General features: G+C 51.0%; 9 protein-coding genes across 9 annotated transcripts; 5 read left to right on the forward strand and 4 right to left on the reverse strand.

Annotated features, from left to right (window-relative positions):
- Positions 1-619: 619 nt before the first annotated feature.
- CDV56_106906 (flavin-containing monooxygenase) lies at positions 620-2,380 on the forward strand (the record flags this gene model as incomplete). The annotated part of the gene is made up of 3 exons (XM_026760525.1): positions 620-872; positions 928-1,328; positions 1,394-2,380. 3 exons carry the CDS (start codon positions 620-622, stop codon positions 2,378-2,380), a joined length of 1,641 nt encoding a protein of 546 aa, XP_026615881.1.
- Positions 2,381-2,818: 438 nt separating this feature from the next.
- Positions 2,819-4,397, reverse strand: CDV56_107025 (MFS transporter; the record flags this gene model as incomplete). The annotated part of the gene is made up of 6 exons (XM_026760644.1): positions 2,819-3,524; positions 3,642-3,954; positions 4,008-4,067; positions 4,116-4,173; positions 4,238-4,258; positions 4,317-4,397. 6 exons carry the CDS (start codon positions 4,395-4,397, stop codon positions 2,819-2,821), a joined length of 1,239 nt encoding a protein of 412 aa, XP_026615882.1.
- Positions 4,398-5,032: 635 nt separating this feature from the next.
- On the forward strand, positions 5,033-6,129 carry CDV56_107120 (uncharacterized protein; the record flags this gene model as incomplete). Its single annotated transcript, XM_026760739.1, has 2 exons — positions 5,033-5,520; positions 5,592-6,129. The coding sequence occupies 2 exons, from the start codon at positions 5,033-5,035 to the stop codon at positions 6,127-6,129; spliced, it is 1,026 nt and encodes a 341-aa protein (XP_026615883.1).
- A 1,540-nt stretch (positions 6,130-7,669) lies between these two features.
- CDV56_107251 (uncharacterized protein) lies at positions 7,670-8,059 on the reverse strand (the record flags this gene model as incomplete). Its single annotated transcript, XM_026760870.1, has 3 exons — positions 7,670-7,836; positions 7,887-7,918; positions 7,968-8,059. The coding sequence occupies 3 exons, from the start codon at positions 8,057-8,059 to the stop codon at positions 7,670-7,672; spliced, it is 291 nt and encodes a 96-aa protein (XP_026615884.1).
- A 689-nt stretch (positions 8,060-8,748) lies between these two features.
- Positions 8,749-9,126, forward strand: CDV56_107298 (uncharacterized protein; the record flags this gene model as incomplete). The annotated part of the gene is made up of 1 exon (XM_026760917.1): positions 8,749-9,126. The coding sequence occupies one exon, from the start codon at positions 8,749-8,751 to the stop codon at positions 9,124-9,126; it is 378 nt and encodes a 125-aa protein (XP_026615885.1).
- A 640-nt stretch (positions 9,127-9,766) lies between these two features.
- Positions 9,767-10,816, reverse strand: CDV56_107356 (uncharacterized protein; the record flags this gene model as incomplete). Its single annotated transcript, XM_026760975.1, has 1 exon — positions 9,767-10,816. The coding sequence occupies one exon, from the start codon at positions 10,814-10,816 to the stop codon at positions 9,767-9,769; it is 1,050 nt and encodes a 349-aa protein (XP_026615886.1).
- A 1,711-nt stretch (positions 10,817-12,527) lies between these two features.
- On the forward strand, positions 12,528-13,685 carry CDV56_107472 (uncharacterized protein; the record flags this gene model as incomplete). Its single annotated transcript, XM_026761091.1, has 1 exon — positions 12,528-13,685. The coding sequence occupies one exon, from the start codon at positions 12,528-12,530 to the stop codon at positions 13,683-13,685; it is 1,158 nt and encodes a 385-aa protein (XP_026615887.1).
- A 102-nt stretch (positions 13,686-13,787) lies between these two features.
- Positions 13,788-15,911, reverse strand: CDV56_107533 (uncharacterized protein; the record flags this gene model as incomplete). The annotated part of the gene is made up of 3 exons (XM_026761152.1): positions 13,788-15,312; positions 15,359-15,750; positions 15,798-15,911. 3 exons carry the CDS (start codon positions 15,909-15,911, stop codon positions 13,788-13,790), a joined length of 2,031 nt encoding a protein of 676 aa, XP_026615888.1.
- A 699-nt stretch (positions 15,912-16,610) lies between these two features.
- On the forward strand, positions 16,611-18,096 carry CDV56_107646 (uncharacterized protein; the record flags this gene model as incomplete). Its single annotated transcript, XM_026761265.1, has 2 exons — positions 16,611-17,071; positions 17,121-18,096. 2 exons carry the CDS (start codon positions 16,611-16,613, stop codon positions 18,094-18,096), a joined length of 1,437 nt encoding a protein of 478 aa, XP_026615889.1.
- Between the last annotated feature and the right edge of the window lie 2,491 nt (positions 18,097-20,587).

Genomic DNA, 20,587 nt, shown 5'->3' on the forward strand with positions numbered 1-20,587 from the left:
CTCATAGTCTCTGTCCTGTGATCTGCTGAAGGTAGTACCGGCATAACTCCGTCGCGCAACCCAGACTAGCCACTTCAAAGGTGTGAGCCTGACAGGGCCGAGAGAGAAATCCTTTAGTCGAATCGGCCAAGTGTAAAGGTCCAGCCACGACGGGGATTGGAGCAGACTCAAAGTTCCTGGGAGAAATGTATGACCACTGGCAAAAGCGAGTCACTTGTGGTGGGGATGGATAGTGACAATGAGACGAGCAACAAGAATACAGCCAACATTCAGCGGCTTAGGGCAATAGTCAGGTAACAATCTTCCCCGTCAGGACAGCACTTGCAACGACGGAGGCAAGTGGAAGCGACGACAAAGTCGGGAGCGGTTGGACTGACCTTTTTCTACCCCACAGAAACTTCAAGACTGCCGGTGGATCGGCGACAGAGCCGAATTGAAGGCAGACATGCATTCTGGCAGTAAGATGGGTAACGACGGCTTGGTCTTCATAAATAGAACGTGTTGGACCCCTAGCCTGAGACCTCGCTATGTCCATCAAAGCATCCTTCCACCCCAACCGTCCGCAGGGTTATCAACCACGGCTTCAGTTCCAGCATAGACGGAAGAATTGACTCTCACGATGGATCAGTCCAAGGAAGTGATTATCATTGGCGGAGGCATTTCTGGCCTTGGAATGGCCGTTCAGCTAAAGCGCATGTTGGGACACGATAACTTTACCATTTACGAGAGATCGGACAATATCGGAGGGACCTGGTGGCATAACCGGTACCCTGCATGCGCCTGCGACATCCCCAGTCACTTCTACTCGTACAGTTTTGCTTTGAAGCCAGACTGGTCGACCACGTACCCGGGCCGCGACGAGTTACATGACTGTAGGCTCGCCACTGCCCTCTATTGCGTGGCTTGTTGCTAATCTGGAGTTGATAGACTTTCTGTCAGTGGCTGAAAAATATGACATTATCCCCCACTGCCGATTCAACAAGACATGCCTCGACTTGGTCTGGGACTCGGCGCGGTCCTTGTGGGTGTGCACGTTCCAAGACACGATCAGCGGGGAGGTCGTTAAGCATGTGGCTCCCGTGGTGATCAGCGCTATTGGGACCCTGGATCGCCCGTTCATCCCCAACATTGAGGGCGCCGACACCTTCAAGGGGAAGATCTTCCACAGCGCTCGCTGGGATGACACCCTGGAGACTCAAGGGAAGAACATTGTTGTTCTGGGGAACGGCGCATCGGCCACTCAATTCGTGCCGGAGCTGGTGAAGGAGGTCGGCCCCAAGGGGAGCGTCGCTCAGTTTGTTCGGAGCGCGCATTGGTGGACAAAGCGGGTGAGGCTCCATATCCAGTATCATTCGTCCCCGTCTAACCGTTCGGTTGTGAACGCATCGCCTAGGGAAATCCAAAATACTCAGAAGCCTTCAAACTCGTCATGAAGTACGTCCCGCTTGCAGCTCGGATCTACCGGGTGCACCTGGCGTGGCAGTTGGAGAGCGTTTTCTATTCCTTCTTCATGACTGCCCGAGGCGCAGCTATGCGCCAGAGGATTCGCGATGCCACGTACTCGTACATTGAGAGCGATGCCCCACCACAGTATCGTGATGTCCTTAAGCCGGACTATGAGCCCGGGTGCAAACGTCGGGTGAATACGGCCACGTATCTGGCCTGCCCCCATTCCCCCCAAATGTTCTTGACCAAGGATAGGGTTGTGAAGATCGGTCCGGACCACGTCATAACAGATGCCGGTGATCGGTATCCTGCTGATGCTATCATTTATGCGACGGGGTTTCTGACTCAAAAGTGGCTCTATCCTATTGGTGTCCGAGGTGTTGATGGTAAGGACTTGCACCAAGTTTGGGATGCCTCCGGAGGCGCAGAGGCATATAAAGGCACTGTGGTCACCGGTTTCCCCAATTTCTTCATCCTCTATGGTCCTAATGCCGCCACTGGTCAGCATTCTGTCATCTTTCACTCGGAATGCCAGATCAACTATACCTGTCGCTTGCTGCGGCCCGTGCTGAGTGGCAGGGCGGACTCGATTATGGTGAAGCCGGAGGCACAGGAACGGGACCTGAAGTGGGTGCATGGAAAGCTCAAACGGCTGGTCTTCAACAGTGGCTGCCAGAGCTGGTGGATGGATCCGGTCACCAAAAAGAACACCTTCATTTACCCGGATCCCATGTACAAGTACTGGTTGCGTACCATCTTCCCTCGGTGGTCTGACTTTCAGGTCAATCGAAGCCGAAAACCGCGCCGTTCTCTCAGCAAGGTTGCTGTCAGCATCGCCTTGTCTATGGGTGTGGCGACATATGCCGCCATGTGGTTCACAGAATCCGAAGAAATTATCACGCAGTTCTCCAGCTGGGTTTTGGGATCTTGTTGATTGATGTTAGGTAGTATATAGATATACAGATGTATGCCTTTTCATGCCATTAAAGGTGCTTCCGTGTCTTTAGCCTCTGCACAATTGAATATCATACACATGCACATGTGCATAGCTCCACCGTCTTCTTCCAGGAGATTTCGAGAAATACTAGAGACATCAATCTCAGATCTCTGGCTCAGTAAAGTAGGTCTACAAGGAAATGGTATGGTCAATTGTTCTATGACATTGTTATAGTAGTCGCGGGGTACGTAAGTTTCTAAAATGAATGTCATCATATGCCGACATTTCTGAGGAATTTACAGAAATTTCACTCCTTATTCTGGGGTGGAATCGATCCCTTATATTTCAAATAACCATTTGACCCCGAGTATAGTATGGATGGGGATTTCCTGCGTTGAACTGTCCGAGCTGGTCCACTTTTTCCGAACGTATAGTCTATCGACGAATCCATCCTCCAAGGAAGAGGGCGACTGGAACGGAGGCCACCGCACTAAACACTGCTAATACCCACGACATTGTAGGCCAACCAAATTGTTCTCTCACTACTCCTCCCAAAATAGGACCGACAAGGCTTCCAGCTGCGTAGGAACAGTTCATTAAACCATGAGCCTGAGCCATGGCTCCTTTCTTGCCGAAAATTCCCGGGTTCGACTGCTCTTTCAATGTGACAGTGTTTGTGATTTCCGCCATCAAAGGTGGATAGATGACTGCCATGTTCACGCCGACCAGGAACAAGAGGACGCAGAGAAGAACTATATGACCTGCTGAATTTTGCTGCACAAAGCGTAGCAGAGTAAGAACCGGCACAGCCAGGAGGAAGCCTCCGGCCGCCATGTATCTTCTCACCGAATGCCTCTTGTCGACGATCTTCCCGATGAGAGGTTCCAGAAAAGCCGGCACAGCTAGTGTAAGAAAGATCAATCCTTCTCCTAACAGATTCCACCCAAAAGTCGACTTCACAAACAATGGCAGAACCGAGTCAAAGGCCGTCAGCAAGGTTGCCTGACTGAAATAGCCTCCCATCGCTACTAGGACTCGGGGAGTGGTGAGAAGGACAAGCAATGATGGCCTCGAGGCAGATTGCTCCGAATTCGGCACATGCTGGGCCTCGGGGCTTCCAAAGACCGGATGGCTTTCCGAGCTGTTAGCGACGATGACTGTTCAGCGGCTGTTCTTTTCATTAGCTGGCGTTGCTGGGTCGTGCATCACGAGGCGAAATATAATGTCGCAGAGGATGAAGCCAAAAGATAGCCCAAACACCGCAAAGAAGCCACCAAAATTATACAACACTCCTCCCAGGATCGGTCCGAGCGATACTCCCAAACTGATGCCGATGCCCACGTAGCCCATGGCCTCTCCAATCCGAGCATCACCAACCGTATCAACCAGGAGTGCAAGACCCACGGTCCACACAACCGCTGCAGATACGCCTTGAACAAATCGTCCTATAACCCACAAGGCAATCGCTCGTGCCGCACACAGCAACGCAGTTGCCCCGCCTAATGCAACTAACCCTGCCATGAGTGGTATTTTCCGCGAAGTGACACGATCCGCGACATAGCCGCAAATAGCTGTTAGAAGATATTAGCCTGTCCATAGAAGACCAAGATCAAATAACACGTACGAGACCCGATCAATAGTCCCGCCCCATATATGAGGAGTAAAACTGAGACCCATTTCTGTTCTGCACCAGTAGGTTAGCGATAGTCTTCACAATTGAAGATTGCCATACGGTCTGCTTCAGGAACACCAACACGCTGACCTAACGTCGCAGGCAGCCCGGGTACAATCTATTCAATCAGGTTAGGTCAGGATCATGGGTCTAGTGGCTTGACTTCCAAGAGCACAACTCACAACACTATACAGGAAAACATCCTGTTGATCAATGAACATCAGCATGGATCCTCTCTGCTCGATCACACTAAAAACTCACCGTGAAGACCGCAAATGCTACAACAAAGATTGTAAAGCTTTCGGTAGATGTTGCTTTGCGAAGACTCGGAATTAGATGCATGCTGGGAATGATTTGGGCTTGGGTTATAGGGTGAGATGTCTGCCCTCTGAAGCATTGCTCGATTCATATGTATAGTTTCTCTACAATGTCGGGGCCCGCGGGTTCCGAAGGGGTTCGGGGATTCGCAGCCTCGTGGCGAAATATGGTTGCGCCGAGCTTTGAGCCAAGATTCGCATTAGGATAGACCGGGACAGCTGAGCCGTGGGAATGAGTGAATGTGCTCCTCTGGCGTTTCGCAGCCGTAGCCTTGATGTACTCTGTAGGCCCCTTGAACCCTCTATCCCATCGATGACTGCGCCAGAACATGGGCGGCAAAGCGGCGACGCCGGCAAGGGAAAGACACTAGGGTGGGTGAGCACCGATATATACATGTTGTTGTATGTTTTTGATATTTGTTATATTTTAGCTTCATGTTCCATTTCCGGAGATGCAAATCACAGTGAGGGTTGTGATGGTGCGAAGCATGCATTACTCCGAGCCTAACCAAACAGGGGATTTTATATTCCGACAGAGGCTTGTCTACGGAGCAGCCGCCAACTTTTCATCCGGTCTAGCTGACCCAGAGGAATTCCCCTTTTCTACTTCTTCTCCTTCAACATCACTTTCTCCCAAACGTTTAAATCAATATCTCCAAAATGGCTGCTAGGCAAGAACTCCTCATCGGCACCCGCAATTCCAAACTAGCCCTCGTCCAGGCTGAGCGCGTCTCCAATGCATTGGCCGGCGCCAACCCCGGGACTAAATTCCCATGGCGAACTGTGTCGGTCAGCGGGGACGTAGACAAGACCAGCCCCTTTCTCAAGTTCGCAGGCCCGTCCGACGCGGCCAAAAATATCTGGACGGAGGAAATGGAGGCCAAGCTGGTCTCGGGCGAGCTGAACTTGCTGGTGCATTGTCTGAAGGATATGCCGACCCGTCTACCAGTTGGCTGTGTGCTGGGGGCCATTGTGCATCGTGAGGATCCCACCGACGCGTTGGTGGTGAAGGAGTCCCTGAGAGGCCAGTACTCCGATCTGGCGCAGTTGCCCCCGGGCTCGGTGGTGGGGACTAGTTCCACGAGACGGAAGGCTCTGCTGGCACTTAGGTACCCCCAGTTGGTGGTTGAGGAATGTCGCGGGAATCTGTATGTCTCCTGCACATCAGATTCTCTTTGTGCTATACTCCGTACGAACTAAATCGGCCTGACTCTGCAAGCGATACTCGGCTCCGAAAGTTAGACGACCCAAACGGCCCTTACGCGGCCATCATTGTCGCTACAGCCGGACTGGTCCGCATCGACATGGCGCACCGTATCACCAGACGCCTACCGCCATCGGACTTCCCCTACGCTGTTGGCCAGGGGGCACTCGGGATCGAAGTCCGAGAGCACGATTCCGACACCCGGAGCAGGATCCAGCGGATTGAAGACCCCCTCGTTAGAAAGATGTGCCTGGCGGAGCGGTCGCTGCTACGCACCCTCCAGGGCGGCTGCTCGTCCCCAGTCGCTGTGAATTGTACCGCTGAAACGCCAGGGCCTTCTGCTTCTCCGTCTCTGGCTCGTCTGCGGCTTGAAGGTACCATTATTCATCCTCAGGGAACCAGCCAGGTCTCAGCCTGGGCAGCTGCGGATGTGGGTGACGACAATGCCGCGGAGGTGCTGGGTGCTGAAGTCGCTCGGCGCTTACTGGAGGACGGGGGGAGGAACCTATTGGAGGAGATTTCTCGTTTCTACAAGTCAAACAGTTTGAGGTAGTTACGTTGCAGCGTTTCTGTCGCGAGCATTTGAATGCTCTATTACAGCATCTACTGGAGCAATCCAGAAGACACTGCACACACACCATCTACCATCGGCCTTCACTAGAGGTGAAGTCATGCAATAAAAGTCCAAAATGTCAGATGGTTTCTATTCATTTTGTACCGAGGGCCTTGTCGAGATTGTATTTTCGAGTCGGAATGGGTTTCGGAGTGGTGTCGGACTAGGATCGGACTAGATATTATAGAGCTCAGAACGGGGGAAGAGAGTGTAGGGCATTGTTCCAATAAGACATTGACAATGGCTCTAATGATTTAAAGTGCTGTTCGATTCCTCCTGTTCGTCATTTGTCGTTTGCGATCAAACTAGCAAGTTTGTCAAGGATGACACGAAGGTGGCTACTCGCTGAGAATATTCGGGGCATGGGTCGAAGGCATTGTACTCAGGTGCCATGGCATTACATGAATAGATTGAGTGATGAATCCCGTAGGAGATAGTTATAGCCTAGCTCCTGATATCTGAATGACCTACCATGCCGCAGCTGAATGAGCTCTTGCGTAGTGATATTCTCAGCCATTATGTGGCGTTGAAGCAAGTGGAATCTGCGCGGATGGCTCAATTGGATCAAGAACAAGTGGACCGGCTTATGGTCACATTTTTCTAAAGGTCAGCAAATGAGTAAATGTCCGTTCGAATCCACAAAACGAGCAGCGAAGCCTTTCTCTTGAGGTTCACGTTCGGTAACAAGATTGAATCGTGTATGTATACTCTGTAGTAAAGACTACACAGCAGCAGGAGACGTAATGGAGGAAGGCAGATCTATCATACTAGCATATATTATATGTATAATACACAAATGTAACAAATGCTAAAGCTCGGTGCTTCATTCACACTGTATCCATGATGCACTTCGACCTGCGAGTCAGATGAATATGACTAGCAGCGCATGCAGAGTTTCAGTTAGCATTCCATAGTCAATAAAAACCTGGGTCCTATCATGTATATAGACTGGTAGCCATCTGTATCAATCGCGTTAAGTATCTTATACTTGAGATTATAAATCTGACTTTGGTTCCTCCAGTTTCTGTCCGAGAACGCCTTGGAGTGGCGTTGAGTTCATTGATGCTATGCCTATGTCTACGATAGATTCATCGATAGAGCTCTGTTGATAAGTTAATAATCGGTGCAGGGAGGCAAAGTAGACCGCAAAGCTCTGCGAGAGAGGCAGCAGACTGGGTATATAGGCTGCAAGCTGGCCAGTTGTCCGTCCCGCACTCATTGTGAAGCGGTACTGTTGAATCCCTCTTTTGTAGTATGCAAGAAGACGCTTGAACCACTTGTAGTATGAGGCCGGAATAAAGGCAGTAATTTGACATTTTGAAAAGAGTATCACAAGGCTAATCTCGCTAGGAAGTGAAGGCAATATATCCATGAATCGCCATAATTCTGCCAGCAGAGACTATTGTCGACCGCAATGGAAAAGCGAGACTGAACGCCATCAAACATCATCAATCATTACGCATTTGACAGCAGCGAGGGGTTACTGGATCTCGTAGACATCCAACGCATGCTGGACATCATGCAGGCTGTCCTTGTCCCCGTACGCTTCCATCAGCTTTTGGTTGTGTCGGATTCGCTCTTCCTCTTGGAGTCTGTGACGTTCTTGTTGGGCTTGGGCTTCGGTGAGGTAATTGGCTATGCCGAATCCTGAATCGTGTCAGATTTGCGTGGGGGAGATTTGCAGGTTAGGGACGTACCGGCTGCAATGACAGCCATGGCGGGGAGATACCTGATATTATGTTAGTGATAAGCCATTGGTGGCTACTCGGGAGACGTACAGTTTTCCTACCCTGCCTACTTTGAAGCTGGGGTAGGCAGGCTTGAAGAATGGCCGTGGGGAGTGCGGGGAAGGAGTGGCAAAGGAGGTCATTTTGGTATGTCTTGTTTGTGGTGGTTCTCGAAGATTGGTTGTTTTCTCTGCTGTTGAAGAATCGACAGGATAGATATATGGAGATAGAGACGGCAATATGTCAGTCAGAGGAATCGAGGCAGTGCCGATGCTGCGGGAGTGGCGTTATAGTGGCCTGATCATCATATGACAGCATGGAGGATGAAAGGAGGAATAAGGAATAAATGGGGCTTTTGCGGGGAGTTCCGTTCTCAATTCATGGACGGCCAATCAGCGTCACCTTGTATCAATCATGATATTTGGCGTGTTTGGGAGAAATTGCGTTGTGGATGGTACATAAATGATGAGGACGTGTCAACCATTCTTACTATGTTTAGTAAAGGATTCATTGAACCCTCGGAAATTCTGATTTAACTAATACAGAGGTAGACTGGCTGACCCCATCCGGTATGGCGTCGCTCCGTAGGGGACAGCAATCTATATAAACCGCGAAGTGCCTCGTTCCAACATCCACTTCCTCCTTCAACTCCAAATCTCTTTCCCTTTCTCTTGATAGGGCGAGAGCGGAGTCGATGCAACCATACTCTTCCAGGTCGTGCCACTGACACCCGGAGCTGAGGACCGTCGCTCAGTCGAACCGGTTTCCAATCCTACCAAGAGGGATACGCGTTCAGGTACGACGGTTACTCAGACTCATGTCCCACAGGCTGATGGAGAGCCTTCTGAAAGGGAGAATGAGACAACACACGAATCTTCACAACGCCCATGAAACGTGGGATGACTCTATACCGGATGAAACGAGTGTTGGTCCTGCAACTGAGCATTCCAGTTCACCCGATGATCAGTCGCGCCAGTGTGCTGAACCTCCGCCAGCCATTAGAAAGCCCGCGAACATGCCGCTTCCCGGCCGCATACCGGGAGATACGAAAGACTTCGAAGACTCCCGCCGCGAGAACAAGAGCGAGGGTAAAGCGGTACAGATTGCACACCATCCGGCCGATGACAACGACAAGATAGAATGGATAGCGACGATGAGGATATCCAACACATCGCGGCTCCCAAATTCGGTCGAGACAAAGTATCACTGAATCTCACTCTGTACACTGGTCATGTGGAACTGTGAGACAGACGGTATCAGACTTGAATACTGATGAGAATGGGACGCCGGAGAACCCACGGTTACAGCGTTCCGTTTCGGTAGCAAGTGAACATCAGCGCAAGCCAAGGCAATGATGTTACCTTGTTAATCATACATTGAGTGACGGTTGACGCCTGTTATGTCCTCGAGAGCAACTGTTTGGATCGACTTTAAGAAGGGTTTAGCATCAGCAGACAAGATATAATATGGCTGAAACTGTCGGGCTTCCATGCAGGTAGGAAGAGAGAATAGAGGGGTAGGACTCATCCGTCGATGTGACATGCGGGGTTCAGCAAACACCAGTGAGCAAATGAACGACCAGATACATCCGAAGAAGGGACCATCGAAGAAGGCGTTGTTGGTATAAGGGCAGATGTGAAGACCATAAGGCAGCTCACGTCATCTTCCGATGCGGCAAAAGCCAAAAGATACCAGGGAGGGTTGCAGGCTCTTGACAATGCGGTCAAAAGGGAAATGCAAAAAGCTGCGGCGGAAGAAGAAGAAAGCAGGAATCAGGGAAAACCCAGGAAGTGAAGAAAAGAAATGATATTATCTACCTACCTTTGTGCGGATCCGTATCTCATCTTGGCTTAATCATTAAACGCATCTCGAAGTCGCTTGTCATACTCAGCCTTGTCTCTCACTTTCTCTCGGATGAACTCCCACGTCTTTTCCGTCCAGTAGTACATCAGAACTTGATAGAAATTCTCATCATTTTCGTGCCCCTTTGCAAACCTTGGCTGGATATGATCGTAGAAGACGCGAAAGAGACCAGTGGGACTCCGAAGAGCTGCTGTATACCAAAACGTACCCCTTTCCCAGCCCTCTCTTAATACGGATGAGATCGTAGTGCATGCGTCAAGCGGTCTGTCTTCATTCTCTAAAGTTTCCATGAACTCTCTGTGGATCTGGGCGTACTCGACGGCATCCATCTCATCTATTGCTCGATTCGTGAGCCAGCGCGGAGGATGTAGCATCTCGATTGGCCGTGAGCATGCCCACTCCAGGTCAATCAAACACTTGATGTTCCAGTCAGCATCAACTAGGATGTTGCTCTGGTGAATATCTGTCAAGCAAAAGACAAAAGGGCCACGGCGCAGGTCACGTCGGAAGAACTGAGGAAAAACCATTTTCATGGTGGACAAGGCCGACATCTGATAGACGCAATCCTGTTCGTTGGTAGCCGCATTTGGTTGATGACGAAGGCGACTATCATGGAAGGCAAGAGTATCGACTATGTATGAGTCGACAGAAGTGTATGTAAAACCACGGGGAATATCCACCGGAATCTTTTCATTCTCCAGTTCGTGGACTTCAAGAGTCAACGGCCGGTTATTCAGGGCCAAGACACCGTCGTCGTCGATAGTGAATGAGCCGATCCGCGGTACAGGGACCCGGGCGATGGTTAGTAAGACTCGAGACAGGCTTCCAAAGAAATTAGTTCGTAGCTGTGTGTCCTGGTATCTCTCATCCCAGGTATTCGAAAGCATCGTTCCTTGGTCTTCTTCAATATATTCGATCAGAAGGTAGCCAACGCCAAGATTGGGACCGTTGCTCCTCTGAGGCACAAGTCGGGATGGAACCGGATATCCCAGGGTTGCCAGTGCCAAACGACGGAGATATTGCAGACAACGAGTCATCAAGGGCAGCGTATCAATAGCTGTAAACTGGAGACATCAGCAAAACCAACCCAAAACAAAGCGTGATAACCTACACTTTGACCGGTTGACAATCCAAATCCATAGAGTCGAGGGATAGGCACTGATGGACAGTATTTCTGGAGCCATGTATAGGCTCCTGCCTCACAGCGAAGCTTCTCGTCTGCGTTTCCCGGCCTGAAGTCTTCGCCTACCCGGTATGGTAGTGGGAAGCGGATGATTACCCTTGTTCTAGGGTGTTTCCTCCAAGCTGTGATTGTAACGGGAATACAGAGATTAAAGCTTCCATGCACCCAGTCAGCCTCATCAGCGACGTGACATGTCGTTGCGTCTACGCCGAGATGGCGGGCAGTCACCGCCTGAATCAGGTTCCTGTTCTTGTTTAGATGATCAAAGAACTCAGCCCTCTGGGTCCAATACGTAAGTGTATGGAGGACATTGGTATCTTTCTCTCTTGCAGAAGAGTATGTGATCTCTCCGCGAAGCAAACGGCGAGACTTAGGCATGGCACACTAAAGCCTTGAAGAAATGATACTGCTGTCGCCAACTTCATTTGCAGGTAAACACAGGCATGATTCATGAATTCTAGCCCCTATTTGGATTGCTTAGTAAGGCAGGTATAGAAGGAAAATATATTCTCCATCCTCCGGGAAGGAAAAAGAAAGGAAAGTCCGAAAGTATGACCATATGCCGCCAATTGATGAGTGCTGATCTTTCGTGACGTCTGCTATTAACAGGAACTTCTGATCCTATCCATATAAAGCTCCATTCACTGGAGTGACTGGACCTCATTATGGATTTTTGGCGCATCCCTAACAACCTCCAGGGCCCCAGGCTCACATCATTCAATAACTTGGAGTCTTGGACTCGTGGTGGAGCTTCTTGGCAACGATCAGTACGTAGATATCATTGGCAAGAGTCTGCAAGCGAGAGATGACAGCGGTTGGTAGTATTCCTTGCGACGCTTGAAATCTGGGAGACTAGCTTTACTCTGAGTACAGATAGAAGATCTCATGGACCACTGGCAGAGCCGCAGACATCAAAGGAAGTAAGACCCTTGGCAGTTGGCACATATCTGCTAGCTCCATCAGCTCGAATAACAGGAATCACCTCTTTATCTTCATCTTTTTTGCGTAAACAAAGAAACTTATACTTGCAGTTGCGTCAAAGTGTCTGCTCACAAGCCAGAGGTCACTTCCGCTTCCGCCTGTCCCCATGGGAACACTCCTCCAATTTCTCCTTCAGAGAGCCCTCGCCTTGCCCTCCCCCACCAGTGCGTCATATGGGGAGGGCTGAATGACCTCTGAAAGCAACGCGTCCTACGCGTCAGGACTCTTTCTCTCTTTCTCAACCCCCAACTTCTCTTCCATCTTCCTCATCTCTGACCTCGGACCTCTCCTCTTGGTCGTCATTGATCTGGTCAAGACTATCCTCAGCTTATCGCATCACTCTTGAGACCTGATTTATCACATTCGCAAAGTATCCTGACTGCTGTTTTGCTGGCTGATAACTGAGGCTGAGTTCATACAAGTGAGTGTTGAGGGTCATGAGTCTATGTGTGAAAGGTAGTGCTTTCATCGACATCAGAATTATAATCGTCCACAGAGACAACTGATTGCTTGTCTGTGCGTTAACTGATAAACCAACATTTGCATTTCCGACTTGAACGATAAGCAGAACAATCCCTTCCAGAATGGGGCTGTTAGACCTGCCCGTTGAGATCGTCCTGCTCATCGCCGAGCTCCTGTCCCAGAGAGACCTGAACGCTCTTCAGCAGACGAATCAAAGGTCTCACTCCCTCCTCTACTCGACTTTGCTTCGTCACAACATCAGGGTTCATAACTCTTCTGCCTTGCTCTGGGCCGCCAAGGCCAACGATCTCCAACTTGCAGAGCGTTTGTTCCGCGAAGGTGCCATGGTTTCCTCACTCGAAGAGCCCAAAGTGCCAACAAGGAAATTTGGCCACCCGCTCTACTTTGCGGCAGAAAATGGCCACGAAGAAATGGTAAAGCTGTTACTGCAGCATGGCGCGAACCCAACCACTGAAAAGACGAGCTGCGGCCCAGCCATCTACGTTGCAGCGAAGCAAGGCTACGTCGGAATCAGTGAGATCATACTATCGGCCATCAGCACAAGCAGCGAGGCAGCGAAGCACATGGTACTGGGAATGTGGATTGCTATCTTCTTTTGTGATCTACCCGTCATCGAAGGCATGATTGAGCGCTGTGCCCGGTTTTATTCCCCAGAAGCAGAAGAAGAGTTTGGTCCCCGAAACGACCACTCCTTGTTGTCAAAGATTATAGAGTGTGGCTGCAGTGAGAGTACCATTAGAGCCTTTGTTCAAGTTGGTGCAAAGGATATCCTGGATGAAGAATGGTCTGCGTTGGGGCGAGCCGTCTTGCGAGGTGATCCACGAATTGTCGAGCTCCTATTGACCAATGGCTATGATCCAACCAACCAGGGGGCCCTGGGCTATGCCGCCGGTCAGGGTGCCATGCATATGATACAGCTTTTCTTGAAACATGGCTGCCGAATGAGGAGAATGGGCCGTCTCCCATTTCTCCGGGCAATTCGAAAAGGGCGCTATGACGTGGTTGAGCTTCTACTTCAGGAGGGAGCGGATCCAAGCGGCTCCAGCGTGTTCCTGGAGGATTTGGAGGACAACGTGGTACTTGAGCATCTTTCGGCAATATCCTGCGCTATCCACTACCGCCAGCCGGCTATCCTAAAGCTATTGATTGAGAATGGGGAGCGTCCGGAGCGGATGGACATCGCGCTCGCGGAGGTAATGAAAGATCCGGAAGCGCTTGCCTTACTAGCACAATTCCGCCATAACAACGGGCCACTGTAGCTTGATGCTGCAGCGAGTCAGGCAATTCTTCAAGGGACAACCGTGGGTGGCAGCAACTAGGCAGCTCAGATAGGGACAATTGTGCATCTTCTGGTGGTAAAATCAAGCGCTAATTGATGCTAAACCTAAATCTTCAAACATCAGATCCGATAGTAGTCGATTCTCTGGTTTCCATGAATGCTCCTCAACCAGTTTCCGAATCATATGCAGCCATGAGCTGACCAGACCAACCGTCGTCACATTGTCACTAACCGAGCCAGGGGCTTTCTCTTGCATTCGACGATACAAGTCTGCATCGGTCCACAGATCATAGAGGCATTCTGCGACTCGGTCTGTGTCCCTTACTTTGACAATAAATCCCGTCTCTTGATCAACCACCTGATAGGGCAGGCCACCAACGTCCGTAACAATCACAGGTTTGGCTTTGTGGAGTGCTTCCGAGACCTTGATCTCAAAGCCTTCACGGGTGGAGAGCTGAAGGACAACTTTGGCCTTGGAAAGAACGGCATTCAGGACCTGGTCAGATGGCTTCGCACGAATCACCGCGATCTTGTCCGCGAGATGGGGCATTGCTTTGTGAATATGATCCATGACCGTGTCGAACATTTCACTTGCATCTGGATCGTCGACAGACCCGTGTCCGCAGACGAGTAGTTTCGGGATCTTACTGTCGGGCTTAGCCTGTGTCAGACGACGGTGGAATTCGCGATACGAGTCCAAGACGTCGATTATTCCCTTTGACGGGTCGAAGCGGGCGATTTGCACAAAGTATTCGTCGTTTGGGTAATCGATCGTTGGCATTCCTGTCTCGCGGCACCACTGATTGAACAGCCGGCCATAGTATGCGACATCGGAATCTACCATTTCCTTATTGAGTCCATCCAGCAGATCCGTCGAGGCGGGGGAGTGGCCGATCATCTCTCTCGGCACGGTAGGCGGCACAGAGTCTGGAATAGGATGGCTGATAAACACATCGGCATGCTGCGCACGATACCAGAGCCAGTCCCATGATCTGGCCTGCGGCGTCCTAGGCGTGCACGCCAGATCTACTCGGATCTGTATGTGGCTGCGGAAGATCACCGGCCGGTCTGGCGCCTTTTCCTTGGCAATGGGTATCAGATCCGGCAGTTGCGGGTCATCCACCACGACGATATGTGCACCGCCGTTGGAGGGATGGTCGAGAGGTCCGCCGGGGCAGGACCAGGACCGTTCGCTGTTGACACCGACCCATCGTCGAAGTTGTTCCTCATTCTCTGCTGTTAGATAGTCGTCCGGCTTTGCGACACCTTGGAAAATATTGTGGTTCATCTTGGTGATGCGGAAGACGCCGGATCGCGGCTGTGGCACGTACCATTGCACGTCCAGGCGCAGGAGCTTGCTCAGTCGAAGGAAGGCATGGCGGATGAGGGCGACCCCGCCTCCCTGGGGTGTTGCGCTGAAGATGGCAATTCGGATTTTCTTGTCTCGAACCTGTTCTGCAACCCGTTCAAGAGCCATCCATGTCCGCTCGCTGACTGTGCCTTTGTAATCGTCCAGCGTCGCCAGGTGCATCATGAATCCAGAGTCCACTTCGACCACACCGCGGAATCCAACTTGCAGGAGTGGTATGTTGTTCGGACCGAATAATCTGCTTGCGTTAACGAGACTCAGCCCGGCCGTGTCGTCGAACATACCTCACGCATTTCATGGCCAGATACTCCGCCTGCTCGTCTGCATCTCTGGTCTCCCATGGAATCTCCTGGTCGTAGCGACCACCCAGCGCGTCATGCTGCGGTACAGCCAGCGGCATCACATCGAGTTCTAGCCAAAGCCGCGAGGCCAGTCGGGGACACATCTCGGTCAACTCTGTCGGGAGGCAGGTACCGATGAACTTTTCCGCATGACTCAGGCTATACTTCCGGAACTGCTCGAGGATGAAATCCGTGATGTTGGCGTCCAGATCCTCACCGGGGATATGGAATCGATGTTCGAGAAAGTCCAGCGGGTAGACCGCGTCTCGGACGGCGATCACAAGGTGAATACTCTGCTCGTCCACTTTTTTAGCGGTGATGCCGGTGTATCGGATCTAAGATCGTCAGCGGTTTGCAGCACAGTGACGAGGCGACAGGATACCTCTGAGGTAGGACCCGACCAGGCGGCGAGTTTCTGGTCTTCCTGCCATTTCTTTTTCTGGTGCTCGGAGATCCGTCGTTGGAATGAGTGTATGCTACTGGCGGATGCGTACATGCTGTGGATGATAAGATGTCATTTCACAGCGAAGTAGATCTGAGAATATGTCGAGTAGAGCGAGATACAGTCGAGCTGTCATTTTTATTGTCCCCAATATCCGATTCGGTGTGGGACAGGGAATATCTCATATTTACATCATACTAGAATTAGATCCTCGGAGATAAGCCATAATAGTATGCCTTGCGGCTGCAAACCATGGGTAGGCCATATTTCCTGTGGATTAGAAAGCTTGATTTGAATTGGCACTGCTGGGCATTGATCAATTGCCACTATTCTGTTCATTAAGAATTACGGAGTATCTCTATGTGTCTATTCTACTATTATATTGAAACACTGCGTCCTTAGGCATCACAATAGTTCATTTAGTTATACTAATTGGGAATAGAAATGAAGCCCTTGGTACACTGTAGAGGATAAGAAGACCTCTTGAAAAAACTTAACAAGCAGAGCTTTACATTATTGGAAAAGATATGAATATGATCGGCAGCTTATGCCTTGTGGATCCAGGATAGTGGGAATTACGGAGTATGGAGTCATTCTACGTAATTGACGGCTTATGGTGTGGACAGTGTGGATAAAATGCCTAGGCAAAAGCGGGGTATCAGCTTATTCTCCCACACACCTTTCGACGCGAGTACAAGTCCAGCACCATTACCAAGTGTCCCTTTGAACACCCGTACAAACACAAAACATGCCATGTCCGGCCTCGAAATCCTAGGCATAGCAGCCAGCATCCTCCAGATCGCCGATCTCGGCGCCACGGTCTCCGTCAAACTGTGCAGCTTCTACCGCCAGCTCAAATCCGCCGATGACTCGGTGCAGAGTCTCTCGAGCGAGGTCGGGCTCACCTGCAGTATCCTCCGCCAACTAGGCGAGAACCTCAAGCAGGACGAGCAGACGCGGCTGTGTTCCGCGCAGGCGTTTGAGACCGCGCAGGAGGTGCTGCGTGAGTGTGAGAGCGTCTTCAGGCGGATCAGCGGTGCGATCGATGAGTCGAGGGGGGATGCGACGAAGAATGCGATTCAGCGGGCCGCGAGGCGGTTGGGGTTTGTGCTGATGGAGAAGGAGCTGGATGTGCTGAGGGGGAATCTGGAGAGGTTGAAATCGACGATGTTGCTTCTGTTGAATGTGATTATGTATGCGGGGCAGTTGCGGAGGTGAGTATTTGCGCTTTGGGTGGTAAAACTGAAACTGACGGTTCAGCAGCAGGGCGGAGTCGTCTGTTCTCCAGGAGCAGCGGGGTTTGATCCAGGTGCTGGTGGAGGAGAAGGAGGCGAGCGAGAGGCGATTCGACCAGTTGGTCAAGGCTCTTGGGTCCGTTGATATCAACTCCTCTCGGGGACCAGCTGTGCAAGATACGCTCCCTCCGTACGAGACCCTGGTACAGGATCCAGGCCGTGATCTCCGGACGTATATCCGGCTCGTCAAGCGGCTACTCCACGAAGTGGATGCGTGCATGTCGGGCTTTGAGTGGAGCCGATATTCGAGAATCAGGAACGGTGTTGTCAGAGTGCATGCAGCCGAGGTGGAGCAGTTTCGACGGGCTCACGGGGTGATGGTTACTCGACTATTCGATGATCCGCTGTTTAGTCTCACGCCTGAGACGGAAGTCATCGATACACAGAGACAAGAGGCCGACAAGACTGAGATGGCTGGTAGGCAACAGCGCAGCCAAGCCAGAGCGAAAAGAAGACGAGTTGAGCAGCATGATAATCCCGAGTCAAATGGATGGGATGATCGACCTTTACAGCCATCGGATATTATTGATGCCGACGATTTTCAACTCGAGCATTCTGCTCCTTCGACTGAAATGGTCAATGACAGAATCAGTGCCTATCTGGCGCGTAGCAGAGCTCTCGGCGACTACGAAGGAACTCCTGAGGGCATTTCTCCCCGTATCCGTCCCGACACGTCTTCTGCTCATGCTCCGTTGGAAGGCCAGTCGAGTACCGAACCAATCAGGCGGCAGATCCAAGTTATTGCTCGGCAACAACAGCCTGCTCTGAAACAACAGTCTGCTCCCAGAAGCGTGATAATGTCATCGGATGGATACGAGGCCGATGTAGACGCTATCCCAGTCCCTGCTACGAAGACAGAGCAAGAAGTCAAGGAAGGTGTTGACGCGGTGGACGATTTGCTTCTGAAATGGACGACTTTAGGGCAGGATGACCTCTTGGCTTGATTCTAGGGACTTGTCATTCTTTCCTGTGAGTTCAAGAGCCAGATAGGCGTTGTACGTGTCCTAGGGTATGGGCAAAGAAAGGGCCTTCAACTCGTGAATAGCTTGAAGACTTTGCGTGTATATAGATGCCTTCAGGTCATAGTATAGATAATCGCGAAGATACTAAACAAGAATCATCCAGCTGATAATGTCATACGAAAGACCTCATCCAGCTCATCCCCATTTAGAGGTAAACTCCCTTACATCTACTTCGCTGTCTCAAATCCCTTAACAAAGCAACCAATAGGTTCTTATGATCATTCGACCTGTTCCGCATGGACTTACCCACTTCGTCGCCCACTCCCATTCCTTGTGGATCAGTTCCCAATGGACGCGATAAGCCTTACTTGCCAAGCATCGTTTGATTCGATCACAAGATAACCCGTCTGTCAATCACGTGCCCGGGGGTTGTACAAAGAGGTGTCAGTGGTCGGTTTTACGCCTCATTATTGATTGCTTTTGCTCTTGCAAGTAGGGGGATTAGATAAATATGGCGGCGGGTTCGGATGTGGTCTGTCTTGTCTACCCAATTTTTGGATGTTGTCGATGAAGATGTGGTCGAGATATATACTTCCTTTTGTAACGGGTTGGATAGTGCAGAATTGTGAGGGATATGTGGCGCAGCAGGTGCCTTTGAGGGATGATGCGAAGTGTACGAAGACTACCGTGGCTATCTTGTAAGTGCTTCCTGGTATATCAGACAAGTGCTGACGGTAGAAGGGGAGGAGGAGTGGCAGGGATTACTGCTGCTGTGAGTACTTTAATAAACTGGTATGAGAATGAAAGACTGACCGTAACAGCAAGCTCTGGCAAATGCATCCATTGATGATTTTCTTATCCTCGAGTATAGAGATCGACTTGGGGGCAGATTGAGACATGAGGAGTTTGGAGAAGATGAGAATGGGAATCCGTATGTGGTTGAGCTGGGGGCGAACTGGGTATGTCGATCTAGGACTCCATGCGTAGATGAGAGTTGACTGTCATAGGTACATGGAGTTGGAATGGGTATAAGAGGTGTGTTATGATCCACTCGATGTCCCGTCATGCTAACATGCCCCAGAGAACCCTATTTGGCGACTGGTGCGTCTTCTCCTCCGAACCACAGCAAATATTGACAGCACTAGGCCAGAAAGCACAACTTGACAGTCATATATTCCAACTATAGCTCGATACACACCTACAATGAAACCGGCTTCACCGACTACCGACATCTCCTGCGCGAGTATGCCGAGGCCTACCGCACCGGCTCCAAAGAAGCAGGACGCATCATGACCGAGAACCTGCAAGATCAGACCGCGCGAACTGGCCTCGCACTGGCCGGCTGGCGACCACGGAAGGATGATATGGCGGCGCAAGCAGTCGAATGGTGGCATTGGGGTACGACTCTCCCCTCACTTCGAAGTCGACATCACTGATCTAGGCGTGTAGACTGGGAATACGCCCAGACACCCGAAACCAGCTCGTTCGTCTTCGGACTCGCCAGCGAGAATATCACATTCCAACAGTTCGGATCACGTAACGAGCTTGTCGTCGATCCTCGCGGCTACAGCGCCATCATCAACGGCGAGGCCTCGACATTCCTTTATAGCGAGAATGGCGATCCGAGGATGGATCCTCGGGTCCGGCTGCAGACACAGGTCTCGGATATCGAGTACTCAGATAAAGGCGTCACGATCCGCAACAGGGACAGAAGCTGCGTGGAAGCCGCGTACGCCATCTGCACATTCTCCCTGGGTGTTCTGCAGAACGATGTAGTCAATTTCCGTCCTGCGCTGCCTGAGTGGAAACAGACCGCCATCCACAAGTACACCATGGGCACGTATATCAAGATCTTCATGCAGTTCGAGGAGATGTTCTGGCCGAACGATACACAGTTCTTTTTGTATGCGTCGCCGACGACGAGAGGGTACTTCCCTGTGTTTCAGTCTCTGTCGATGGAGGGGTTCCTTCCCGGGTCGAATATCTTGTTCGTGACGGTCGTGGACGCAGAAGCGTATCGCGTTGAGAGGCAATCGAACACTGAAACTCAAGCTGAGATCCTCACTGTCCTTCGGCAGATGTTTCCTGGCAAGCATGTTCCCGAGCCGAAAGCGTTCTTCTACCCGCGCTGGTCGGAAGAGCCCTGGGCGTATGGGAGCTACTCCAACTGGCCGGTTGGTACGACGCTGGAGATCCATCAGAATTTGAGAGCGAATGTCCAGCGGCTGTGGTTTGCTGGTGAGGCGACTTCTTCGGCGTATTTTGGCTTTGCGCATGGGGCTTGGTATGAGGGTAAAGAAGCGGGGGAGCATGTGGCTGCGCTGCTGCAGGGGAAATGCGTTACGTTACAGGGGCAGAAGTCTTGTGGAGAGAGGAGGCATTACGAGGTGCTGCATGGGACGACGCCTTTAGAGGCATATAATGCGATTAATGGGTGGCCGATGAATAGCGTTGAACTGTAGATTCGGTGCTT

The sequence above is a fragment of the Aspergillus thermomutatus genome (assembly GCF_002237265.1).
Source record: "Aspergillus thermomutatus strain HMR AF 39 chromosome Unknown NODE_55, whole genome shotgun sequence".
Classification (NCBI taxonomy): domain Eukaryota; kingdom Fungi; phylum Ascomycota; class Eurotiomycetes; order Eurotiales; family Aspergillaceae; genus Aspergillus; species Aspergillus thermomutatus.